The sequence below is a fragment of the Naumovozyma castellii genome, chromosome 5 (genome assembly GCF_000237345.1).
Source record: "Naumovozyma castellii chromosome 5, complete genome".
In the NCBI taxonomy this organism is placed as follows: Eukaryota; Fungi; Ascomycota; class Saccharomycetes; order Saccharomycetales; family Saccharomycetaceae; genus Naumovozyma; species Naumovozyma castellii.
In genome coordinates this window covers 334,679-352,431 of record NC_016495.1, presented here as the reverse complement: position 1 = coordinate 352,431, position 17,753 = coordinate 334,679, and the positions used below count along the sequence as shown (strand labels likewise).

At 37.9% G+C, this 17,753-nt stretch overlaps 9 protein-coding genes and 1 non-coding gene across 10 annotated transcripts; 3 read left to right on the top strand and 7 right to left on the bottom strand.

Annotated features, from left to right (window-relative positions):
• Positions 1–1,614: 1,614 nt before the first annotated feature.
• Positions 1,615–1,687, bottom strand: NCAS0Etrna19K. Its single transcript has one exon. It is a non-coding gene; the product is annotated as a tRNA-Lys (tRNA).
• Positions 1,688–1,841: 154 nt separating this feature from the next.
• On the top strand, positions 1,842–2,165 carry CDC26 (anaphase promoting complex subunit CDC26; the record flags this gene model as incomplete). Its single annotated transcript, XM_003676561.1, has 1 exon — positions 1,842–2,165. The coding sequence occupies one exon, from the start codon at positions 1,842–1,844 to the stop codon at positions 2,163–2,165; it is 324 nt and encodes a 107-aa protein (XP_003676609.1).
• A 218-nt stretch (positions 2,166–2,383) lies between these two features.
• IRR1 (cohesin subunit IRR1) lies at positions 2,384–5,815 on the bottom strand (the record flags this gene model as incomplete). Its single annotated transcript, XM_003676560.1, has 1 exon — positions 2,384–5,815. One exon carries the CDS (start codon positions 5,813–5,815, stop codon positions 2,384–2,386), a length of 3,432 nt encoding a protein of 1,143 aa, XP_003676608.1.
• A 363-nt stretch (positions 5,816–6,178) lies between these two features.
• RSC8 (Rsc8p) lies at positions 6,179–7,876 on the bottom strand (the record flags this gene model as incomplete). The annotated part of the gene is made up of 1 exon (XM_003676559.1): positions 6,179–7,876. One exon carries the CDS (start codon positions 7,874–7,876, stop codon positions 6,179–6,181), a length of 1,698 nt encoding a protein of 565 aa, XP_003676607.1.
• Positions 7,877–8,455: 579 nt separating this feature from the next.
• IRC5 (putative ATPase) lies at positions 8,456–10,996 on the top strand (the record flags this gene model as incomplete). The annotated part of the gene is made up of 1 exon (XM_003676558.1): positions 8,456–10,996. One exon carries the CDS (start codon positions 8,456–8,458, stop codon positions 10,994–10,996), a length of 2,541 nt encoding a protein of 846 aa, XP_003676606.1.
• A 99-nt stretch (positions 10,997–11,095) lies between these two features.
• On the bottom strand, positions 11,096–11,542 carry ERG28 (Erg28p; the record flags this gene model as incomplete). Its single annotated transcript, XM_003676557.1, has 1 exon — positions 11,096–11,542. One exon carries the CDS (start codon positions 11,540–11,542, stop codon positions 11,096–11,098), a length of 447 nt encoding a protein of 148 aa, XP_003676605.1.
• A 237-nt stretch (positions 11,543–11,779) lies between these two features.
• On the bottom strand, positions 11,780–12,733 carry MEI4 (Mei4p; the record flags this gene model as incomplete). The annotated part of the gene is made up of 1 exon (XM_003676556.1): positions 11,780–12,733. The coding sequence occupies one exon, from the start codon at positions 12,731–12,733 to the stop codon at positions 11,780–11,782; it is 954 nt and encodes a 317-aa protein (XP_003676604.1).
• Positions 12,734–13,090: 357 nt separating this feature from the next.
• ACA1 (Aca1p) lies at positions 13,091–14,065 on the bottom strand (the record flags this gene model as incomplete). The annotated part of the gene is made up of 1 exon (XM_003676555.1): positions 13,091–14,065. The coding sequence occupies one exon, from the start codon at positions 14,063–14,065 to the stop codon at positions 13,091–13,093; it is 975 nt and encodes a 324-aa protein (XP_003676603.1).
• Positions 14,066–14,429: 364 nt separating this feature from the next.
• SPO73 (Spo73p) lies at positions 14,430–15,149 on the top strand (the record flags this gene model as incomplete). The annotated part of the gene is made up of 1 exon (XM_003676554.1): positions 14,430–15,149. The coding sequence occupies one exon, from the start codon at positions 14,430–14,432 to the stop codon at positions 15,147–15,149; it is 720 nt and encodes a 239-aa protein (XP_003676602.1).
• Positions 15,150–15,207: 58 nt separating this feature from the next.
• Positions 15,208–17,448, bottom strand: SAP1 (putative AAA family ATPase SAP1; the record flags this gene model as incomplete). The annotated part of the gene is made up of 1 exon (XM_003676553.1): positions 15,208–17,448. One exon carries the CDS (start codon positions 17,446–17,448, stop codon positions 15,208–15,210), a length of 2,241 nt encoding a protein of 746 aa, XP_003676601.1.
• Positions 17,449–17,753: the final 305 nt, after the last annotated feature.

Below are 17,753 nucleotides of genomic sequence, written 5' to 3'. Positions count from 1 at the left end.
ATGGCCATACGGTACAAGGGAACCCGCAGCTTTACTACTGACTTTGATAACACTTGGTTTGTTTTTGATTTTTGAGGGTGGCTACACAATCTGCCTTTTCCTTTATTTTAAAAATTGGGTGAAGCTTCGCTTCCTAACGATAGTAGCTAATATTCTAACACTCCTTTGTTGGGTTGTATTAACAATTCAGTTCCATCACAAATTTATGTCAGAACTCAAAATGGGTTTGCTTATGGGTCTTTTTTCTATTCTTATAGTGTCTCCAATGGTTATTCCTCTATTTTTTCTGGAGTGAAATTTTATTATGTTTATTAGTATGGTTGTATTCCCATTTTCACTTTATTTTGGTTAACTAAGCTTTGATCTTTCAGTTGTCAATATTTTATGTTAGTATTCTTTTTAGGTTTCTAGTGTGTATATTAAACAGCGAATTGATCACATAATAATGAATCATGAGAAGATTAACTGTCTTAGAAAATATTTACTCACTGTGTACATCATACTAGCATTGTCTTCCCATTGGGGGTTTCCCGTATGGAAAAATAGCATTCAAATACAAACCCCACTTTGACTGGATCCAAATTCAGGACAAATTAACTTAGTATATATATTCCCTACAGACCCCAGGTGTATGACTTTACTAACAATCAATAAGAGAAAAATAGAGTCAAGTGTCTCCAGGGTTTAGATGAGATCATAGTTTTGGGTATTTAGGAAAAAGAGGATTTGTCAAATACCAAAGATAGTTGAGTGCAGAGAATGCAAGACACTTTTAATTAAGCGAGAGATAAAGATAATAAGTGATTCTTGAATTGAAAAAGACAATAGAAATGGTCGGAGTTTTTTTTCGCGATGACGTTTTGGTCCCCTTCGAAAGTTCGAAAAAAAGGTATTATGAACTTGTCTATGAGGCCAAATTACAACACAATCCTGTATAGGCCTAAGAACTGTTCCTTTTGAAAGAAAATAACAAGGAAAATTAGTAGAAAATGGATTCAAGAACAGTGTGATATATTTTTATGAGTGTATTAAAAATATGATTCTGAACATGGTGGCTGGGTGTGTCCGGAACTAGCCAGTGTCAGTATGTGCTACGAGATAGACTAGAGGACACAGTATAGATCGTGGGAACTGGTTATCTGACATTGACGAATGGATGATGACATAGTTGATAGAGTTTGCCCATGTGTGCATTATCGCACAATGGGATATTGAGGTCACATTAGTAATGCATGAGTTGTGCGCACAATAGAGCATGCATTATTAGTCATGACGAGACGTGAGATGGATTTCGAACGTGGCGTAGAATAGGTAGTACAACGAAATGTTTCGAGAAGAAATATTTGTTGTGCTACTGGAAATTACTGCGCAAAGGAACTGAGTGAATTGGTTTGGGATCATGCAAAATGGTTGTTAGATAAAAAGTATAAATAGATGAGCTTTTGGGTAATTGATCTAAAAGTCATCTTTGTGTATATTAATTTAGGATATAAAAAGAATAAGAAACTTATAAAACACTTCGTGTCACGGTATAATTCATATTATATTACAAACAGTAGATGTGGAAAAAGAAAAATTGCCAAAACAGGGTCGAGTTTCAGAAAACAAAAAAATAGCCCTGTAGGGGGCTCGAACCCCTAACCTTATGATTAAGAGTCATACGCGCTACCGATTGCGCCAACAAGGCTATTTATTGGAATTTTTCAAATTAGGCTCTTTGTTTTGTCAGTGGATCACAATCTTTTTTTTCCTCCCCACACACTATGATAAAACTTAATCGTCAATCGATGCAAGGTATACAAACTAAGAAAGTGAGGCATAGTCAGTTAATGTGAACGAGTATGATTAGGCGACCAGCTTCCACACTACAGTTATCACCTGATGATGTTAGTGAACTAATCAAAGAATTGGAAGAACAGAAATTGCAAAGGAAGATTCAAGCTCAACGTGTGAATCTTAAACAAGCACTAGTCTCAGAGAACGAGCTTCCAACGCTAAATAACATGCAGACAGAGGTAGATTCCTCTTTCCAAAGGAGTCCCTTGAATAATAAAAGGTTACCAGTGACATATGATAATATTGCCGGAGTTCAAGAGATACCGGAAAACTCAATCCGAAACAATAACAACAACAATAATAACCCATTCTACCATCATGAATCCTAATACGACTTGGAATTTGGCTACGAATGCTAAGTAGTTTTATAGATTGATTCGTCACTTATTCTGATTCGCATTATTGAGCTAATATTAATTCAATTATATGGAGAATAAGTGTTTCACCAAGTTGCTGTTTATCGCTTTAGGTATGGGTATATAATTACATATTTGATTATATTTTAGAGGATGCCAGTGTATATTGAAGCAACAAGAGTATTTTTTACTCATATTTCTGAACTTTCATTAGCGTGTGGTAAACCGTCCACATCTTTCATAGGTATGTTCATTGGTTCTGCGGAGATTTCTTGAGATTGCTCTTCTATAGGTTCTAGACCTTCATATTGGCGTCTAGTACTATCCTGCTCTCCTGTACTTGGTGGCTGCGAGGATGAGTCGATAGGATCAAAAGCATCATTTTCATCCTGGGTGTCATTTGCAGATTGCTTAGTATTCGCAAGTGGTTCACTATTTCCTTTATTCCTTCTTTGCGTCAATGTCTCTTCCTTGCTTGGCAAAAAGATCGTATCATCAATAATCTTTGAGTACAGAGGACCTAACTTATCCACATTTAGAGCAATCCTCGATATTATATCACCTCGTAGGATATCCAACTTAATTAATGCCTTCAGTTTTATCGTAAATAATAGCAACTCTCTTTCATATTGACCATCAAATATATCTTCCTTAGGAAGATCATTCAAATTTACATCTTCTTGAGCCAACCTTGTCAACTGGACACTAGGATCGCTAACACAAAGACTCTCCAAGTGTAAAAATACATCCATGAAGAGATCGTTGTTTGTAGGATGTAAATAATATGGTATTTGCGAAGCTAATGCATTCTTCCAGGAGGTTTGTGAATTTGATAGTTTTGCCTCGAAAATCTTTAGTGCAACAATGATATCAATCAATGCATTTGATAAAGACCACTTAATTAAGAATTCGTTGGTGTCATTTTCTTCAGAGTGAGTCAAGTTGAGAAGAACTTCGTTAATAGTTTCAATGATCATAGCGATAGACTTTATTGTATGCATAGGAGCTTCAACTATCGAATCATTTGGCGTAGTTTCGATGATTTTGTTCCATTTTTGTAATTGCCAGGTAACTAACAAAACTAAGCCATTAAAATTCACTTCCTTGATAGTCTCTCGGCCAAGGCGTTCAAACATAAAGGGGATACGGCTTATATAGTTACTCATGAACAAATTTAAAAGAGTATCATCAAATTCCAACATGTATTCTTTTCCCAGAAGATTTAATTTATTAATATAGCTTTCATATAGTGTGATTATCAATTCATTGATATTGTCTTCTAGATTATCGTTATTATCGTTCATTTTTTCCTGTAGATACTTTGATAATTGGATTTTCAAATGAGTCATCTGATTTAAACAAATTTCATCAATATCTTTTAGTTCGAATCTCTTAAAATGTTCGATAACATTGGTAAATACTTGAAACTTCATATCATTTTTAGAGGAGTCCAATGTAGATTCCATGAATAATTTCATAATTAATTCCATGATCTTTGGAATACTTTTCTCTAGCCCAACATGAATCCAGTCTTCAAAACTAAAAAGCGAACAAAGGTTCAATATTGGGGCAAGGATATCAGTAGAGTGCATGGGTAGAGTCTGCAGCAACTTTTTGAGGTTGGGGATAATTATATCTGAGACCTTAGATTTCAATTGTACTTTGTTTACATCAACACCTCCTTGACAAAGTCCGTTGAGAACAATTACATATAAAATGGTGCTATTATTATCAGTTGGGAATAGTGGCGTAATATCAAGAAGATCATTCGTATCATCGGATGAAGTATTCATGTGAATATCTTCTGTATTGAAGCGACTAGAAAGCTCTTCTGAAATACCATCCTTAATAAGTAATTGGCAGATGTCCTCAATATGGGAGCTAAAATATGGTGAAAGAAATTCAGCCGCCTGAAATATAAGATGAACTCTCTTTTGAGAATTAACAGGATTTGTGTAACTCTGTAAGTGCACCATAAAAGAATTGTTCAATAGACGTAGAAAAACACCAACTTTTACAATGGACGATGAGTTCATTTCAGATACGGTATCTGGTAGATCACTATCCGTAATTGACTCTTCACATTTTTCAGAAACTACTTCGGTGAAGAACTTAGCGACAGCTGCCAAAAACCTGCTCCCTTTACTAGCTGATGCTACTTTGAGATCTGCATCATCAAAAATTAGGCTTGATATACTTAAAATCTCAGGATCATCTAGATAACCTAATGGCACCACAGCCAATACAATAGTTACTGCATGTATTCTAACCTCTACATTAATATCTTTTTTCGCAATTTCTAGTATTCTTTTCTTAAACCTTTCAAAAAACTGTCTTATCACTGAGTTATCAACTGCACATCCACGCTTAGTTAAAATAAGGCCCGGTAGTACTTTGAGTACTTCTAGTCTCACGTTTGAAGATGAATCACTTAGCAACCAGCCAAAATACTTTAAATATGTCACTTTTAAAAAGTGTTCGGGAAAATTCTTTATCCATGTTCCTAGGTGTACCATTGATTCAGATCTAATCGACTCATCCACATCTTTGAATCTATGCACGAAACACAACTTTACAATATTATCAATAATACTTTGAATAACAGATTTGTTACCTTGTATTTCTGCTATAGTTGATTGTAGCTTTCCAATTGTCTTCTTATTTGGCCTTTTCTTCTTTTCTTCTAAGGCTAATTGCTTGGTTAATTTTGAGAGATATTTTTTGTCTAAATTTACTGCCTGTTCTGTCAAATAGTCCTGGAATAGATATAACGTTAAAGAAGAGATATATCTAAAGCATCGAATGTTTGAGACAGAAAGTGCGGATAACCAAGTTAATAAATCTAAAATTAATGGACCCATCGTAATCTCTGGACTATCATCTTCTTCATTTGTTGACTCAACAGAAACTAGTTGTAAATCACCTGCTACATCTAGGAATTTGGACATAAGTTCCACAAAATTGTTGTACAATGGCTTGTATTTAGATTTTCTTTTGTGTTCTTTACTCAATAAAAGATGAAACTCGTGAATTTTTTGTCTTTGAAACATTAACTGTACTTCTCCGATTGTTTCGTTCGATGATTCGTTACTGTGAACATCATGATTTTCTACCCTTGCCACTGTACCGCAGCAATTCAACAGTAGATTGATGAATTCTTGAAGGAAGGCATCTCGGTTATCGTTGTACTTTTCTAACCAGGATCGCAACAGTTCGTCGATGGATATATCTTCTGAAGACGCTAAGATTTCCAATAAATCAGTAGGCTTGAATTCCTTTACTATTTCCAAGTAAAGTTCTTGGTCTTTCTTATTTCCAGGTATATTCGTGTTCCGAGATTTATTGCTCGGTGTCTTCTTAGACCTTTTAGCACTTGGTTTTTTGGCAGATGAACCAGTTGGTTTTCTCTTCCTTGATTTAGACGCCAATTCAAGATAATCCTCATCTCCAACATCATCATTTTCAGAGTCACTAGAACTTTCAGCAGAGTCGTCAGATAAGATAGTACTAGCATCGGCTTCGATAGAACGTGTCACTTCATCTTGTTCGTTGTCAGATTCATTATCAGAAGTTGTTTGAGTTGATTTTGTTCTAATTCTGGCAGAACGACGTACCTCTGGCATGGTTCGATGGATTTGGTTTCTCAATGGACAACCTGAGGTGGAATTTGAATGTTATTCAGGTGTTACAGATTCTAACAAATCGAAAACAGAGATGTATTATAAACTAATATTGTTTACGCGACGCGTTTTTCAAAAATGTTTGTTACCCAGTTAGTTGATCGAGAAACGATTTTGTATGGAATGCAAGAGTTTACAGAGAAGTATAAGTGTAAACAAGTTGAGAATACAGTTGAGAAAGGAACTGAGGGGTAGTTACTTTAAGGTATGAAAAGGAAATCAAAGTGGTAGTAATCACCTTATAATTATTTCTATATTAGATTGTTTTCATAGTATTATATTATATATATTTACACTTCTTCTAAATTACAACGACCATGCCTTATAAGTTTGTGGTTCCGAATGCGAAAGGGCCTCTATCTTTTCATCAGATTTCAATTGCAATTGAGTCTTTTCTTCTTCCACTTCCTGATCCTTCTCCACTAGTTTAATTCCTGAATCTACTTGCTCGGAAGCTAATACAATTCTTTGAGAGACATTTAGTTTAGACAATTCATCATTCACTTCCGAAACTTGTTTACTCAGAGAAAGTCTGTCCGTAGAGAGTTTCTCCGTCTCCTTTATATATCTTTGACGCTCGTTCTCCAAGTTGACTTCCAGCTTTAATAATTTGGAATATTTAAGTTCAAGTTTCTTTAACGTCACGTCTACAAGTTCCAGTGCTACCGATTGAGTTTCTTGAAGATATTTTTGAGATAACTTTTGAGCAGACTCAGGGATAGATTCCTGCAAAACGTCTTTATGTGTACCGTCCAGAAGGGATTTAATAGTAGCATCCACAGCCTTTACAGTGTCCATTTGAGTAGACGATGATGTCGTAGTCAATTTCGAGCTCGTTTGTTTTGCATTTCCAATAACATCATCTATATATTTATCTTCAATGGGTAAAGATAAGAATTTTTCAACACAGTCTTCTAAACTTTTTGAACCACCTACATGATCCACAATTTTTTCCCACTGATCCTCGTACATTTCCAAACCTTCCAATAATAATAGTATCTCTTGATCGGACCAGTTTTTCTTGATCTTGCTAGTACTGTTATTTTCTAACCTAACAAAATCAGAAGATTGGAAATTGGCACCAAAATGTCCCTCTTGGAAACATTTAGAACATAGATTAGCATCCTTGGCACGTAAATTGTGATACCTGACCAAGACAGTATCGTTCCCACAAGTATGACACACATAAGTTTTATGCAATTGCCTGGATCCTCTATCATGAGATTGTAAAGCGTTAAAGTCATTAGTGGAATCGTAAACATTTTTCCTTAATGACAGATTGATTGGAAATTCCTCTCTAGGTTTAAATTTCACTTTCTTTTCCATGGTATTTTCTTCGTCGTTTGCGCTTTGTTCCATACTTATATCACCATCTTCATCCTTCTTGGAATCTTCCTCAGGGATAACCTCAGATGGTATTAAAGGTTTCAAACCTTGTGGAGTATCTAAAATGACTTGGAAATGACCCGTAAAGCTAGGTCCGATTAACGAAGGTTTAGATCTAGGATCAATCTGATAGTTAATCAACCCCCATTTCTCCAAGAAGGCATGGATCTTCACAATGGAGGCAACATCCATGGCAATGTTTCTCCTTACTGCAGTAATGGTGAGATATTCAAAAGGTGATAATCTATATGTATTAATGATAAAATTTCTAGTGTCTTTGTAAGCCTTTGGAGACTTAAATCTAGAAGAGTCATCGAAAAAGTCAGGGACAGATCTCTTTTCTAATTCATGTATCGTGGAGATATCAAACCAGGACGCAAACGATGGAACAATAATCGGGTGAGTTTGCTTAGCAAGGAATCGTAAGGCTTTATCTTCCAGGTTGTGAGCTTCCTCCTCATAATCAACTTTATTTATAGTGGTTGCTGTAGTGGTAGTATTGTCAACAGCTGGTGGTGCTGTACCTTCTTCTGCAGTATCAAGTGGTGTTTCAGGAGCTGTGTTGCTGGCAGTAGAGTTTTCCATTGGTGCGGTATTTTCAGGTTCTTCAGTGCTCATGACTTTTATCTTTTCACCCGTCTAAGGTTTCTATTCGTATGCTGACAATGGACTCAATAGATAAGTATGTGCCTCTGTTGAACTAACATAACGATGGTGAACGTACAATTTGTTTGTTTTCAGTTTTCCAGTTTCCACGAAGGAAAAAAAATTGGCCAAGTGTTCGGCGCGGTTACCCGGGTGGGTGTCCATATACATAGAAATCAGTATTCAATACTTTGAGAGAATACTTCTTTACTAAGAGTTTAGTAGTCTCAAGCGAGTGTAGTAACATTTTGTTCAACGCTAAGAAGGTTTTTAGCAATTGAAAGGAAATCAAAAGACAAAAAGCCTCCTTATTTGTACTTTTAAATGTGGAACAAAAAAATATAAATATTCTAGGATGATCCAAGACATACCAACAGCAAGAAACGACCATAATGGCATCGCATACAGGATAATAAGAATAAGTTTCAGCTAGTCAGTTATAATCAACTATTTACGCGATACGCGACGCGTGAAGAGTGGATAATAAGAAGATCTGTCCCATTTGAAAAATTTACTATTTATAAGCTTCCCAGTTCTAGAAGAGACAGCACAATGACTACTGCCATGAATCCCAGTCCTAGGACTACAAGATCTTCTTCTCGTAGAAGTAACCGCATCAACTACAAGGAGAAAGCGGATAATGATTTCAGCCCTGATGTCTTGGCATCCGATGACGATGACGATGACACCACGATTAATAAAGACGAAAGTCTGGCACCCATATGGCTGCATGATGACATGAATGCCAACGATGATGTGGAACTCGATTCTGATGCTGGCGACAATAACGATGACTTACAGCTAGAAGATTTGTTGGATCATAATAAGAAATCTGGTAAGGAATCGAACGATGAATCAAATGAAGATTCTGATTTAAATGAACAAGATAGTAAAACAGTATCTTTAAAATTAAAAAAATTGAATGAGTTTGTCAAACAGAGTCAGGTATACTCAAGTATTATTGCGGATACTTTGTTGAAGAGAACTACAGAGCTACAAAATAATGTTTCAAATGACAAGCAAGTAAAGAAAGAAGAAGAGCCTCCATTGAAAAAACAAAAGAAATCAAAACCAAGAGGATCCATCCTAGATTTCTTCAGGAAGAAAGAAGAGAAGGAAATAAAAGATGAAGAAGAAAATGCAACACAGATGGATGACGTTACAATATCACAAGAACAACCAAGCATGTTGAAAAACTGTGTATTGAAACCTTATCAACTGGAGGGTTTAAATTGGTTAATTACTCTGTATGAAAACGGATTAAATGGTATCCTTGCTGATGATATGGGATTGGGTAAAACAATCCAAAGTATAGCATTATTGGCCTTTATTTATGAAATGGATACTAAAGGTCCCTTCTTAATTGCTGCTCCATTAAGTACTGTGGATAACTGGATGAATGAATTCGAAAAATTTGCACCAGACTTACCTGTATTAAAATATTATCACCCTGGTGGTAAAAATGAACGAAACAAACTGATGAGAAATTTCTTCAAAAAGACCAATGGAACTGGTATTGTAGTTACATCCTATGAAATAATTATTAGAGATGCGGATTATATTATGTCAAAACAATGGAAATTTTTAATTGTTGACGAAGGTCATCGTTTGAAAAATGTAAATTGTCGATTAATTCAAGAGTTGAAGCGTATAAATACCTCAAACAGGTTACTCTTGACTGGTACACCACTACAAAATAATCTAGCGGAGTTATGGTCCCTTTTAAACTTTATTATGCCTGATATATTCACGGATTTTGAGATATTCAATAAATGGTTTGATTTTAAAGATTTAGAAATGGAAAGCAATTCTAGTAAATTGAATAAAGTAATTAATGAAGAATTGCAAAAGAATTTAATATCGAATTTACATACCATTTTAAAACCATTTTTGTTGAGGAGATTAAAGAAAACAGTATTGGCCAATATCTTGCCACCAAAGAGGGAGTACGTTGTTAATTGTCCTCTAACGCCTATTCAAAAGAAATTCTATAAAAGAGGTCTTGAAGGTAAATTAAAGAAAACGATATTTAAAGAATATGTTAAGGCTTTTTTTACTTTGAATTCTGATTACATTGGTTCTGTGTCGAATAAATCTATACGAGAATTCATCGATTACAAATTACACGAAGGTGAAACTGATAGTGATGGACAGATACAATTGAATGACACTTTACAAAAAATGGACACCTTATTTATGGAATACATTCACAAAGAAATAGCAAATAAGAGATTACAAAATATGATGATGCAATTGCGTCAAATTGTAGATTCCACTTTAATTTTCTATTTTCCATATCTACGTCCCGAAGACTTAACTTTACAGGAATTATTGGAATCCTCAGGCAAATTAAAAACTTTGCAGAGATTAGTGATACCATTGATCGCTAAAGGTCATAAAATATTAATATTTTCACAATTCGTTAATATGCTGGATCTATTGGAAGATTGGTGCGATTTGAATTCTCTGGCTGCATTTAGAATTGATGGTACAATTGATAATGAATCTAGAAAAGAGCAACTTTCGAAATTCAATGATAAGAAGAATAAGCACATGGTATTTTTATTATCTACTAGAGCTGCTGGATTGGGGGTGAATCTAGTCGGTGCTGACACGGTTGTTCTCTTTGATAGTGATTGGAACCCACAAGTCGATTTACAAGCGATGGACCGTTGCCATCGAATTGGTCAAACAAAGCCTGTTATTGTGTATAGATTTTGTTGTGATAATACGTTAGAACATGTGATTCTTACCAGAGCGGCAAATAAAAGGAAGCTGGAACGATTAGTCATTCAAATGGGTAAGTTTAATACTCTGAAAAAGTTAGCACTCAATGAAGGATCCTTTTTGATGCAATCTAAAGGGGACCATAATACTAAGCCTTCAAATAAAGAACTTGTTCAAGAACTTTCTCAATTGTTGCTGAGCCATGGATCAAGTATTGGCTTTCAAACTGGAAATGGGATTGGTGACGAATTGACTGATGAAGAAATAAGGGAATTGACTGATCGTTCGTTAGAAGCCTATAAACCCAATAGAGATGTTGAACTACCGCACGTCAGATTATTTGAAACTACGTCAGGTGGGTTTTAAAGCATCATGGTATTTAGATTATTCACGAAAATGTTTAGTAATGAAAGTCATTAGTACATGTTTATATAATCTATTCTATACATTCTAATTGTATATTATTTACCATGCAATACCGGTATAGAATTCCTTTTGGAAGTACATCCAAACCAATGAAGTGGTGGCTACCACTAATGGGCCCATGAAACCTGAATCGAAATTACAAGTACGGAAAATTAATAGTTCAAATCCAAAATGAACCCAAGCAATGATGTATGAAATAAAGGCCAATTGATAGATATGTGGTTCATTCAAGTAAAAGGCACCATATAGTCTGATTATACATGACACGAACGTCCAAGTACCGAAAGTTCTCGCACTCAGTGGTGTTGTTTCAGCTGGCTTCCTGGAATAAACTCGACGAGTCAGTTTCAATCCAGAAATATAGGTTTGAATTGAATTAAAGATGGAAACGACAGATATGAATAATAACCATTTTGGTAAATATCCTGGTGGTAAAGATTGAAGAGTAGTTTGAAGATGTCCAGTTATTTGGTTTAATGTTAACATTATTTTGTGTCTTGTTTGGTGAATATTTAAATATGAAGAATAAATAATAAAACAATAGATGAATTAGGTCAAACATTGAATATTTTTGACAGCGGTTCATTTATATAGCAATTGAAGTTCCCTTTTTTTTGAAGTTGCAATTTCGTTCTATCGGTAACGGAATCTGTCAAACGTCGTTTAGATCAAATCTTTAACAAATAATCAGTTCAAACAAACGAGCGATCACAAGCAGAAGCTTTATCCAAGAAATGGCCATGCCATTAGCCTCATGTGAGTTATCAAATCCTTGTCATCAAAAGTTAATATTGCCGCTTGAATGAATGTTCTGCTCTTCTCCATCATAGTCTTCAATGGATCATTATTCCCAAACAGCGTTGAAAAGCGGGCCCAATCTATTAAGTCAATGATCAACAATAGCCATTGACTTATACGCCATAGGAATTGAGTCAATTTTGCTCTTTCTTTTGAATGCTTTACAATATTTTTCTGGATATCGTTTGTGTATTTATTTGATATCATTTTTTTCCTTCTAGAATATATTTGATAATAAGCCTTGGCAAAATGTTGGTGACCAGAGCCATTATGAGAGTTTGGTTTGCCTTCTACTCTCAAGGAAATGAGAACATGCACGATGCTTTCTAGGAGAAAGAAAATTTCTTGAATACCATCTATTGTTTCTAGTAGTCTATCTTGCTCTTGTGTCTTTTGTTGAGCAGCCTGTAATCTAAGGTTAATCAAGTTAACAATTGTTTTGGAGTGGAATTCCATAAATGTGTCTAGTTGACCAGTTTCTTGATATATTTGCCACATTTCCTTTCTAATAAAGCTATAAAGTAATGTCTGCGAGATGCATTTCTTAAATGAATAAGTTTTTTCCAACTGGAAACAGTAGGAAGATAGTAATAATAATTGGAAACATCGGAAGATGTAAAACGTGGGTTTAAGGTTTATATTGTCACGTCTCTTGGATGACATAATATTGAGTAAAATTTTATATCTAGGTAAATACCAATTTTGAATATCAGTTTGTGAAATCCCCTCTCCAAATGATTCAAAAATTTCTAACTTTTGTCCCAGTTGATCCATTACATTTCTAAAAGTAATATTTTTGAGAAAGTTAAAAGTTGGTTTTAAATTGGCTAACTGGGTGGCGTTATTGTTTATTTTCTTCGATACTTCCTTTGGGAGCATTGATAAAAGATGTAATAATGTTTCAGCTTCTTGGGTCCTTATAAGTTTGTCATTTTGACCCTCAAGGACTCCAAAAAGAGTAGGATTCCTGAACTTGATAATTGCCAAGCACTAACGATGTTAAAGGAAAAAAACTTGTTAGAAAGGGGAAAAGCTGGAAAAGAGAGAGATAATGAAAGTACATACGGTTGCCCAATCTTCTTCTGTGTTGAATTGTTCCATGCTTGTCTGCTTGATTGTTTTCGAATGTGGCAACGGTAACTACGTTTCAGCCAAGTAAAATAAAGAATCAAACTAGCCGCGAAGCTTAGTTTACTACTATTCATTAACGTTAAATACAAAAGAAATATTGTCTATCTATACACTCTGTTCGAACTTGAGAACGATCCCAAACTCATCCACTTCCTGCACGCCTGCTTCTATCATCATCATTTCCTGAATGAAATCCAACGATTTCAACTCGCTCTCCTCGGGTGTCACGTCTTCATTTGGTTGATGTGTCTCATTTTGGAAATGAACTCTTTCAAACTTTTTAAACTTCCTTATCAACCTTTCATAATAATCGACTTTCCTCTTCAACTCGAGATTCTCCTCAGTGACCCTCTCATACGCTCTCTTCAATTGCATCTGTTGAATCCTTTTCCTTTGTCTACATTTCGATGCCGCGATCCTGTTCTTTTCCAAAGAGATACGTCTTTTCATAGAGGGGTCCTGTTGCTTGTGTGCCAACCCTGGTTCCTCTTTGATCCTCCTAGCAGAGGAAGGAGAGGAGATGGTCTGTTGGTGTAAGGGCATTGGTGGTGGTTGTGAATCGTAGAGGTTTTTCATTGTTTCCACATCATCATTCAATTGATTTATCTGTCCATTAGAGATGGATATTCTCCTTCGAGGGAGATAATCCGGTGAGTTGGAGCCTGAAGGGGAAGAGAAGGAAGTATCGTCCACTTGCAGGGCGTTAGGAGGTGGTGGAGGATGCGGTGTCGGTTGGATCAGAATCTGGTTGGGCATGGATGGTTGGAAGCATTGGATATTTGAACGCAGATTACTTAACAGGTTTGTGTTTTCCGTGTAGAATGGTACAAATGGTGATGCTCTTCCCAAATATGCATCATCTGCGGTTGGTTGGTACGGTGGGAGAGGCAACGGTTGAATATTTGGGGGTGGGTCTGTCTGAGGTAGGATGTCGAAATTGGCCAATGGTGGTGGGATCATGTTGTTCGGTATTATTTGTTGGTTTGGGGGCATGATAGGTATGTCGTTCTGTGGTTGTGTGGGTCCTAGGGACAAACGTGGGTCCTGTTGGAGTCGGTGTTGGTATATGTTCGAGTCCATGACGATGACGGTGGTGGGGGTGGCTTCAGATACTTGGTTACTTAGTTGCGATGGCTCGAGGCTTGGTTTCTGCGATGGAGGGCGCAAGAAGAAGTGCAGAGGGAGATGTGTACGTAGATATATATAGTTTCATCGATGTTGCTACTGGATGCATATATCGAGAGGATGAGGATGAGTTGAGGTAGACAATAGAAACGTTGTTGATTAAAAATCACGCAGTTGACACAAGAGGCGGAAGGAACAGCCCCTTGAAACAAAGAAAGACACCAACAAAGACGGCAGGAATGTGGCTTGTTGCCTCAGAAAAACTTCGAGAAGAAAAGCGTCGGAGGATCCCGAGCCGTCTGTTGCCTCCGCGGAGGGAATGTTTGCCCACGGAGTCTTCAGTTGGCTTCCATTGTCGCTCTGTGCTCGATGCGTCAGCAATCCATTGCGGTTGTTGTTGTTGGACCCTCTTTGGCAGTTGTTGAGGCCGTTGGCGATGGGCACTGTTCGTGTTTGTGACTGGTATGTGCACGTCCACGTCCAACAGCCGTTCCCGTCGTTTTCTTGTGCTCGGTCCGTAAAGGACGTGACGTACGTACATTCAACAAGACCCTGTGCAACGTTGATCCCCTCTTGCCCGGTGCGATGGGGGAGACAACAATGCACAACCATGACTAGAAGAAACAAGAGGAACACGTTTATCAGAGACCTGGAGACCCTCCCCAAGGATCTAATAATTGAGAATGAAAGAGGTGCCACCATTTTGGGGTACCCTCTCTTTTCGCCAAGATTACTGATCCCTCATATTGACCCGCCGCAATTTCAAATGATTATTCCTGAAACGGGCACTTTGCAATGTATTTCCAATGACATTATTAGCTCCTTCCATCAACTGTACCCCTTCGGGTACGATGAGGAGCAGGAACAGGCTCAGAAGAAGTGGTTCGTCATGATGGATTTCAAAAATAGATACGATATGGACGATCAAGGTTGGTGTTATAGTTGGACTTTCAACAACGAACGATGGAAATCGAAGAATGGAATCGTCAGAAGAAGAGTTTGGGTCAGATTGTCAACTACTGACACATCCATTGATTAGAGAAGTAAAAATTGCTTGCTTTTTCTTAGAATATATACATACATGCATACGTACTTGCCTATACACCTGAAGAACCAAATTTTTCCGCCCAATCCTCATATTCGATCAATCCCTCCTCGGAGACGGATGGCCTTATATATTTCAAACTGTTCTTGAAATCGTTGATGTTTATGGCTCGAATATTATCCCGCGACGCATCCAGTAATTTATCCCCCAATTCTCGTAGTGGTCCCATGGCAGCATCCTTAGCCAAAGCAGTAATATCACTGCCTGAGAACCCCTGCGTTAAATCTATAAGTTCAATGAAATCAGCTTCCGTCAAATCATTCTTTTGACGAGATAAAAGCCTCTTGAATTGCACAATTCGTGTGCTTGCCTCAGGTAACGGAATGTATTGACGTCTAACAAATCTTCTTCTAGCAGCATCATCGATACACCAGGGTAAATTCGTTGCTGCCAGGACAAGAACTTTATTAGCATCGTTCCCATCAGTACTGGAAGCTGCTGCTGCTGCGGTTAAGGAAGACCATTGAATTAAAAACTCATTCTTGATACGTCGACTCGATTCATTCTCACTCTCATTATTTCTACTCCCCAATATGGAATCAATCTCATCAATGAACACAATGGACGGTGAAAGCTTCTTCGCCACAGCAAATAAAGCCCTCACCAACTTCTCACTCTCCCCCAAATACTTAGATGTCAAACTACTAGCACTAATGGAGAAAAAAGTAGATTTGGATTCTGTAGCAACAGCTCTCGCAAGCATCGTCTTCCCCGTTCCCGGAGGACCAAACAAGAGCATCCCACTAATAGGTTCTCTTAATCCATGGAATAAATCAGGACGTAAAAATGGGTATACCACTGCCTCTTTTAAAGAATTCTTGGCAGTATCCAAACCGGCAATGTCCTCCCAATGTACTTCGTCACCCTTAACGACGATCTCCTGAAAGATTTGTTTTGCTGCCGCCTTATCCACTCCGGCTAATGTGTCTATGATATCGTCCTCCAGTGAATCTGTTGAGGGAGACGATGGTTTCTTAGCTGCTGCTGCTGGTGGTGGTGGCGAAGATGGCGTCTTCTTTTGTTGAGGTTTCTGGGGAGTTCTTGTATTTTTGGGTGCCGGTTTCTTTGTTGTTGTTGTTGTTGTCTGTGGCGATGGGGTTTTCTTCAAGTATACCTTTTGAGCCGCCGAATGTGCCAATTTTGGGTCTCTATCCTTGACGTCTTTCCTCTTCAACTTGGAGTAATTTGATTTCTTCATGGTTAAAGACGGTAGGGGCGATGAGGACGCGGATTTGGATTTCGTTTTCGTATTGGAGGGCAGTTGTTGTTGTTGTTTCTTCTTGATGGTGGGTTTGGGCAATTCCGGCGTGGACTTGTTCGCCTTCACATTCTTCACGACTTTCTTCTTATTTACGGATGGAAGTGGTGGTGGTGCCGACGGTATGGGAGGTGGTAACGGCGGTAACGTGGGTATTTGCGAGTCTGTATCGATGGAAAGGTTGGTCAAAGACGGGGAATCGTCAGTCTGGCACTCACTTTCGTCTCCATCATCGTCCTCCATATAGGAATCGAAGTAATCTTCCATATCGAATTCTGATGCTGGACGTTGCTGTGTTGTCGAAGATGTAGGTAACGACGACAGCGATGGTGATGGGTCCTTGTCATGGAAGGTTAGTGGTCTGGAGGGCGTGAAGTTAATTCTGTGTTGCGATGCAGATGCGGATGACGATGCAGATGCTGTGGAAGAATGTGGATGATTATTATTATTATTATGCTTTAAATTGGAATTGGAATATGAAAGAGAGTTGAGACTTTTCGTTGGTTGCAAATGACGTGATCTCAGGGATACCATCATTCTTCTCGAAGTGGAATGCAACGAATAATGATGTTGTTGATCCAGTGCGGGTCGTTCCCTTCTAGTAAAAGAGGATGTTCTGTCCGTGTCCGCATCCTTGTTGCACAGTTTCTGTACAGTCTCAATATGGGTGAGACTCTTCAAGTAGAGTTCTCTGATCCCGTTCTGCAGACTGACCTCATCTCGGGAGTATGATTGCACGTTCGGATAGGAATGTTCGATGCATGTAAGTTTGAACATGGCATCCGTGGAGAGGGCCTTCCACCCCTGCAACGCGGCGGTGTAGCGGTGCTGTTCTTCCAGCTTAGAGTAGTATATGGACTCATTGGCGATCCTGCTGTAGAGATCGGTGAGGTCTGTCAATGGTTGTTGCGGTCTCTTGGTGATGCGGGAGAACTTGGTCAGTATGCTATGTGACGGTTCCGTGGGCTTATCCATGACATGCGTGCGTGGGCCTAGCTGAATCCTGAGGCAGTTACGACTTGATCAGCTCGGATGGGCCAGCTGTTGGGACTGAAATATCAGGCTGGAAAGTTTCAGATGCTAAGATGGACGTGAAATTTCAAAATCCAGCAGGGTTACCCGCGCGGGAGGGAGGGGGGCGTGGTTTTCTGTGCTGCAGCAGTTCGGTATTGTCTGCTCGAGGAATTCTCTTGGCTCGCACGCAGTTTCTGTGTGTCTTTTGTTGCAAGCGTATACCTCAGCGTCCCTCCACACAGCACGTACTTCGCAGTGGGTGGATT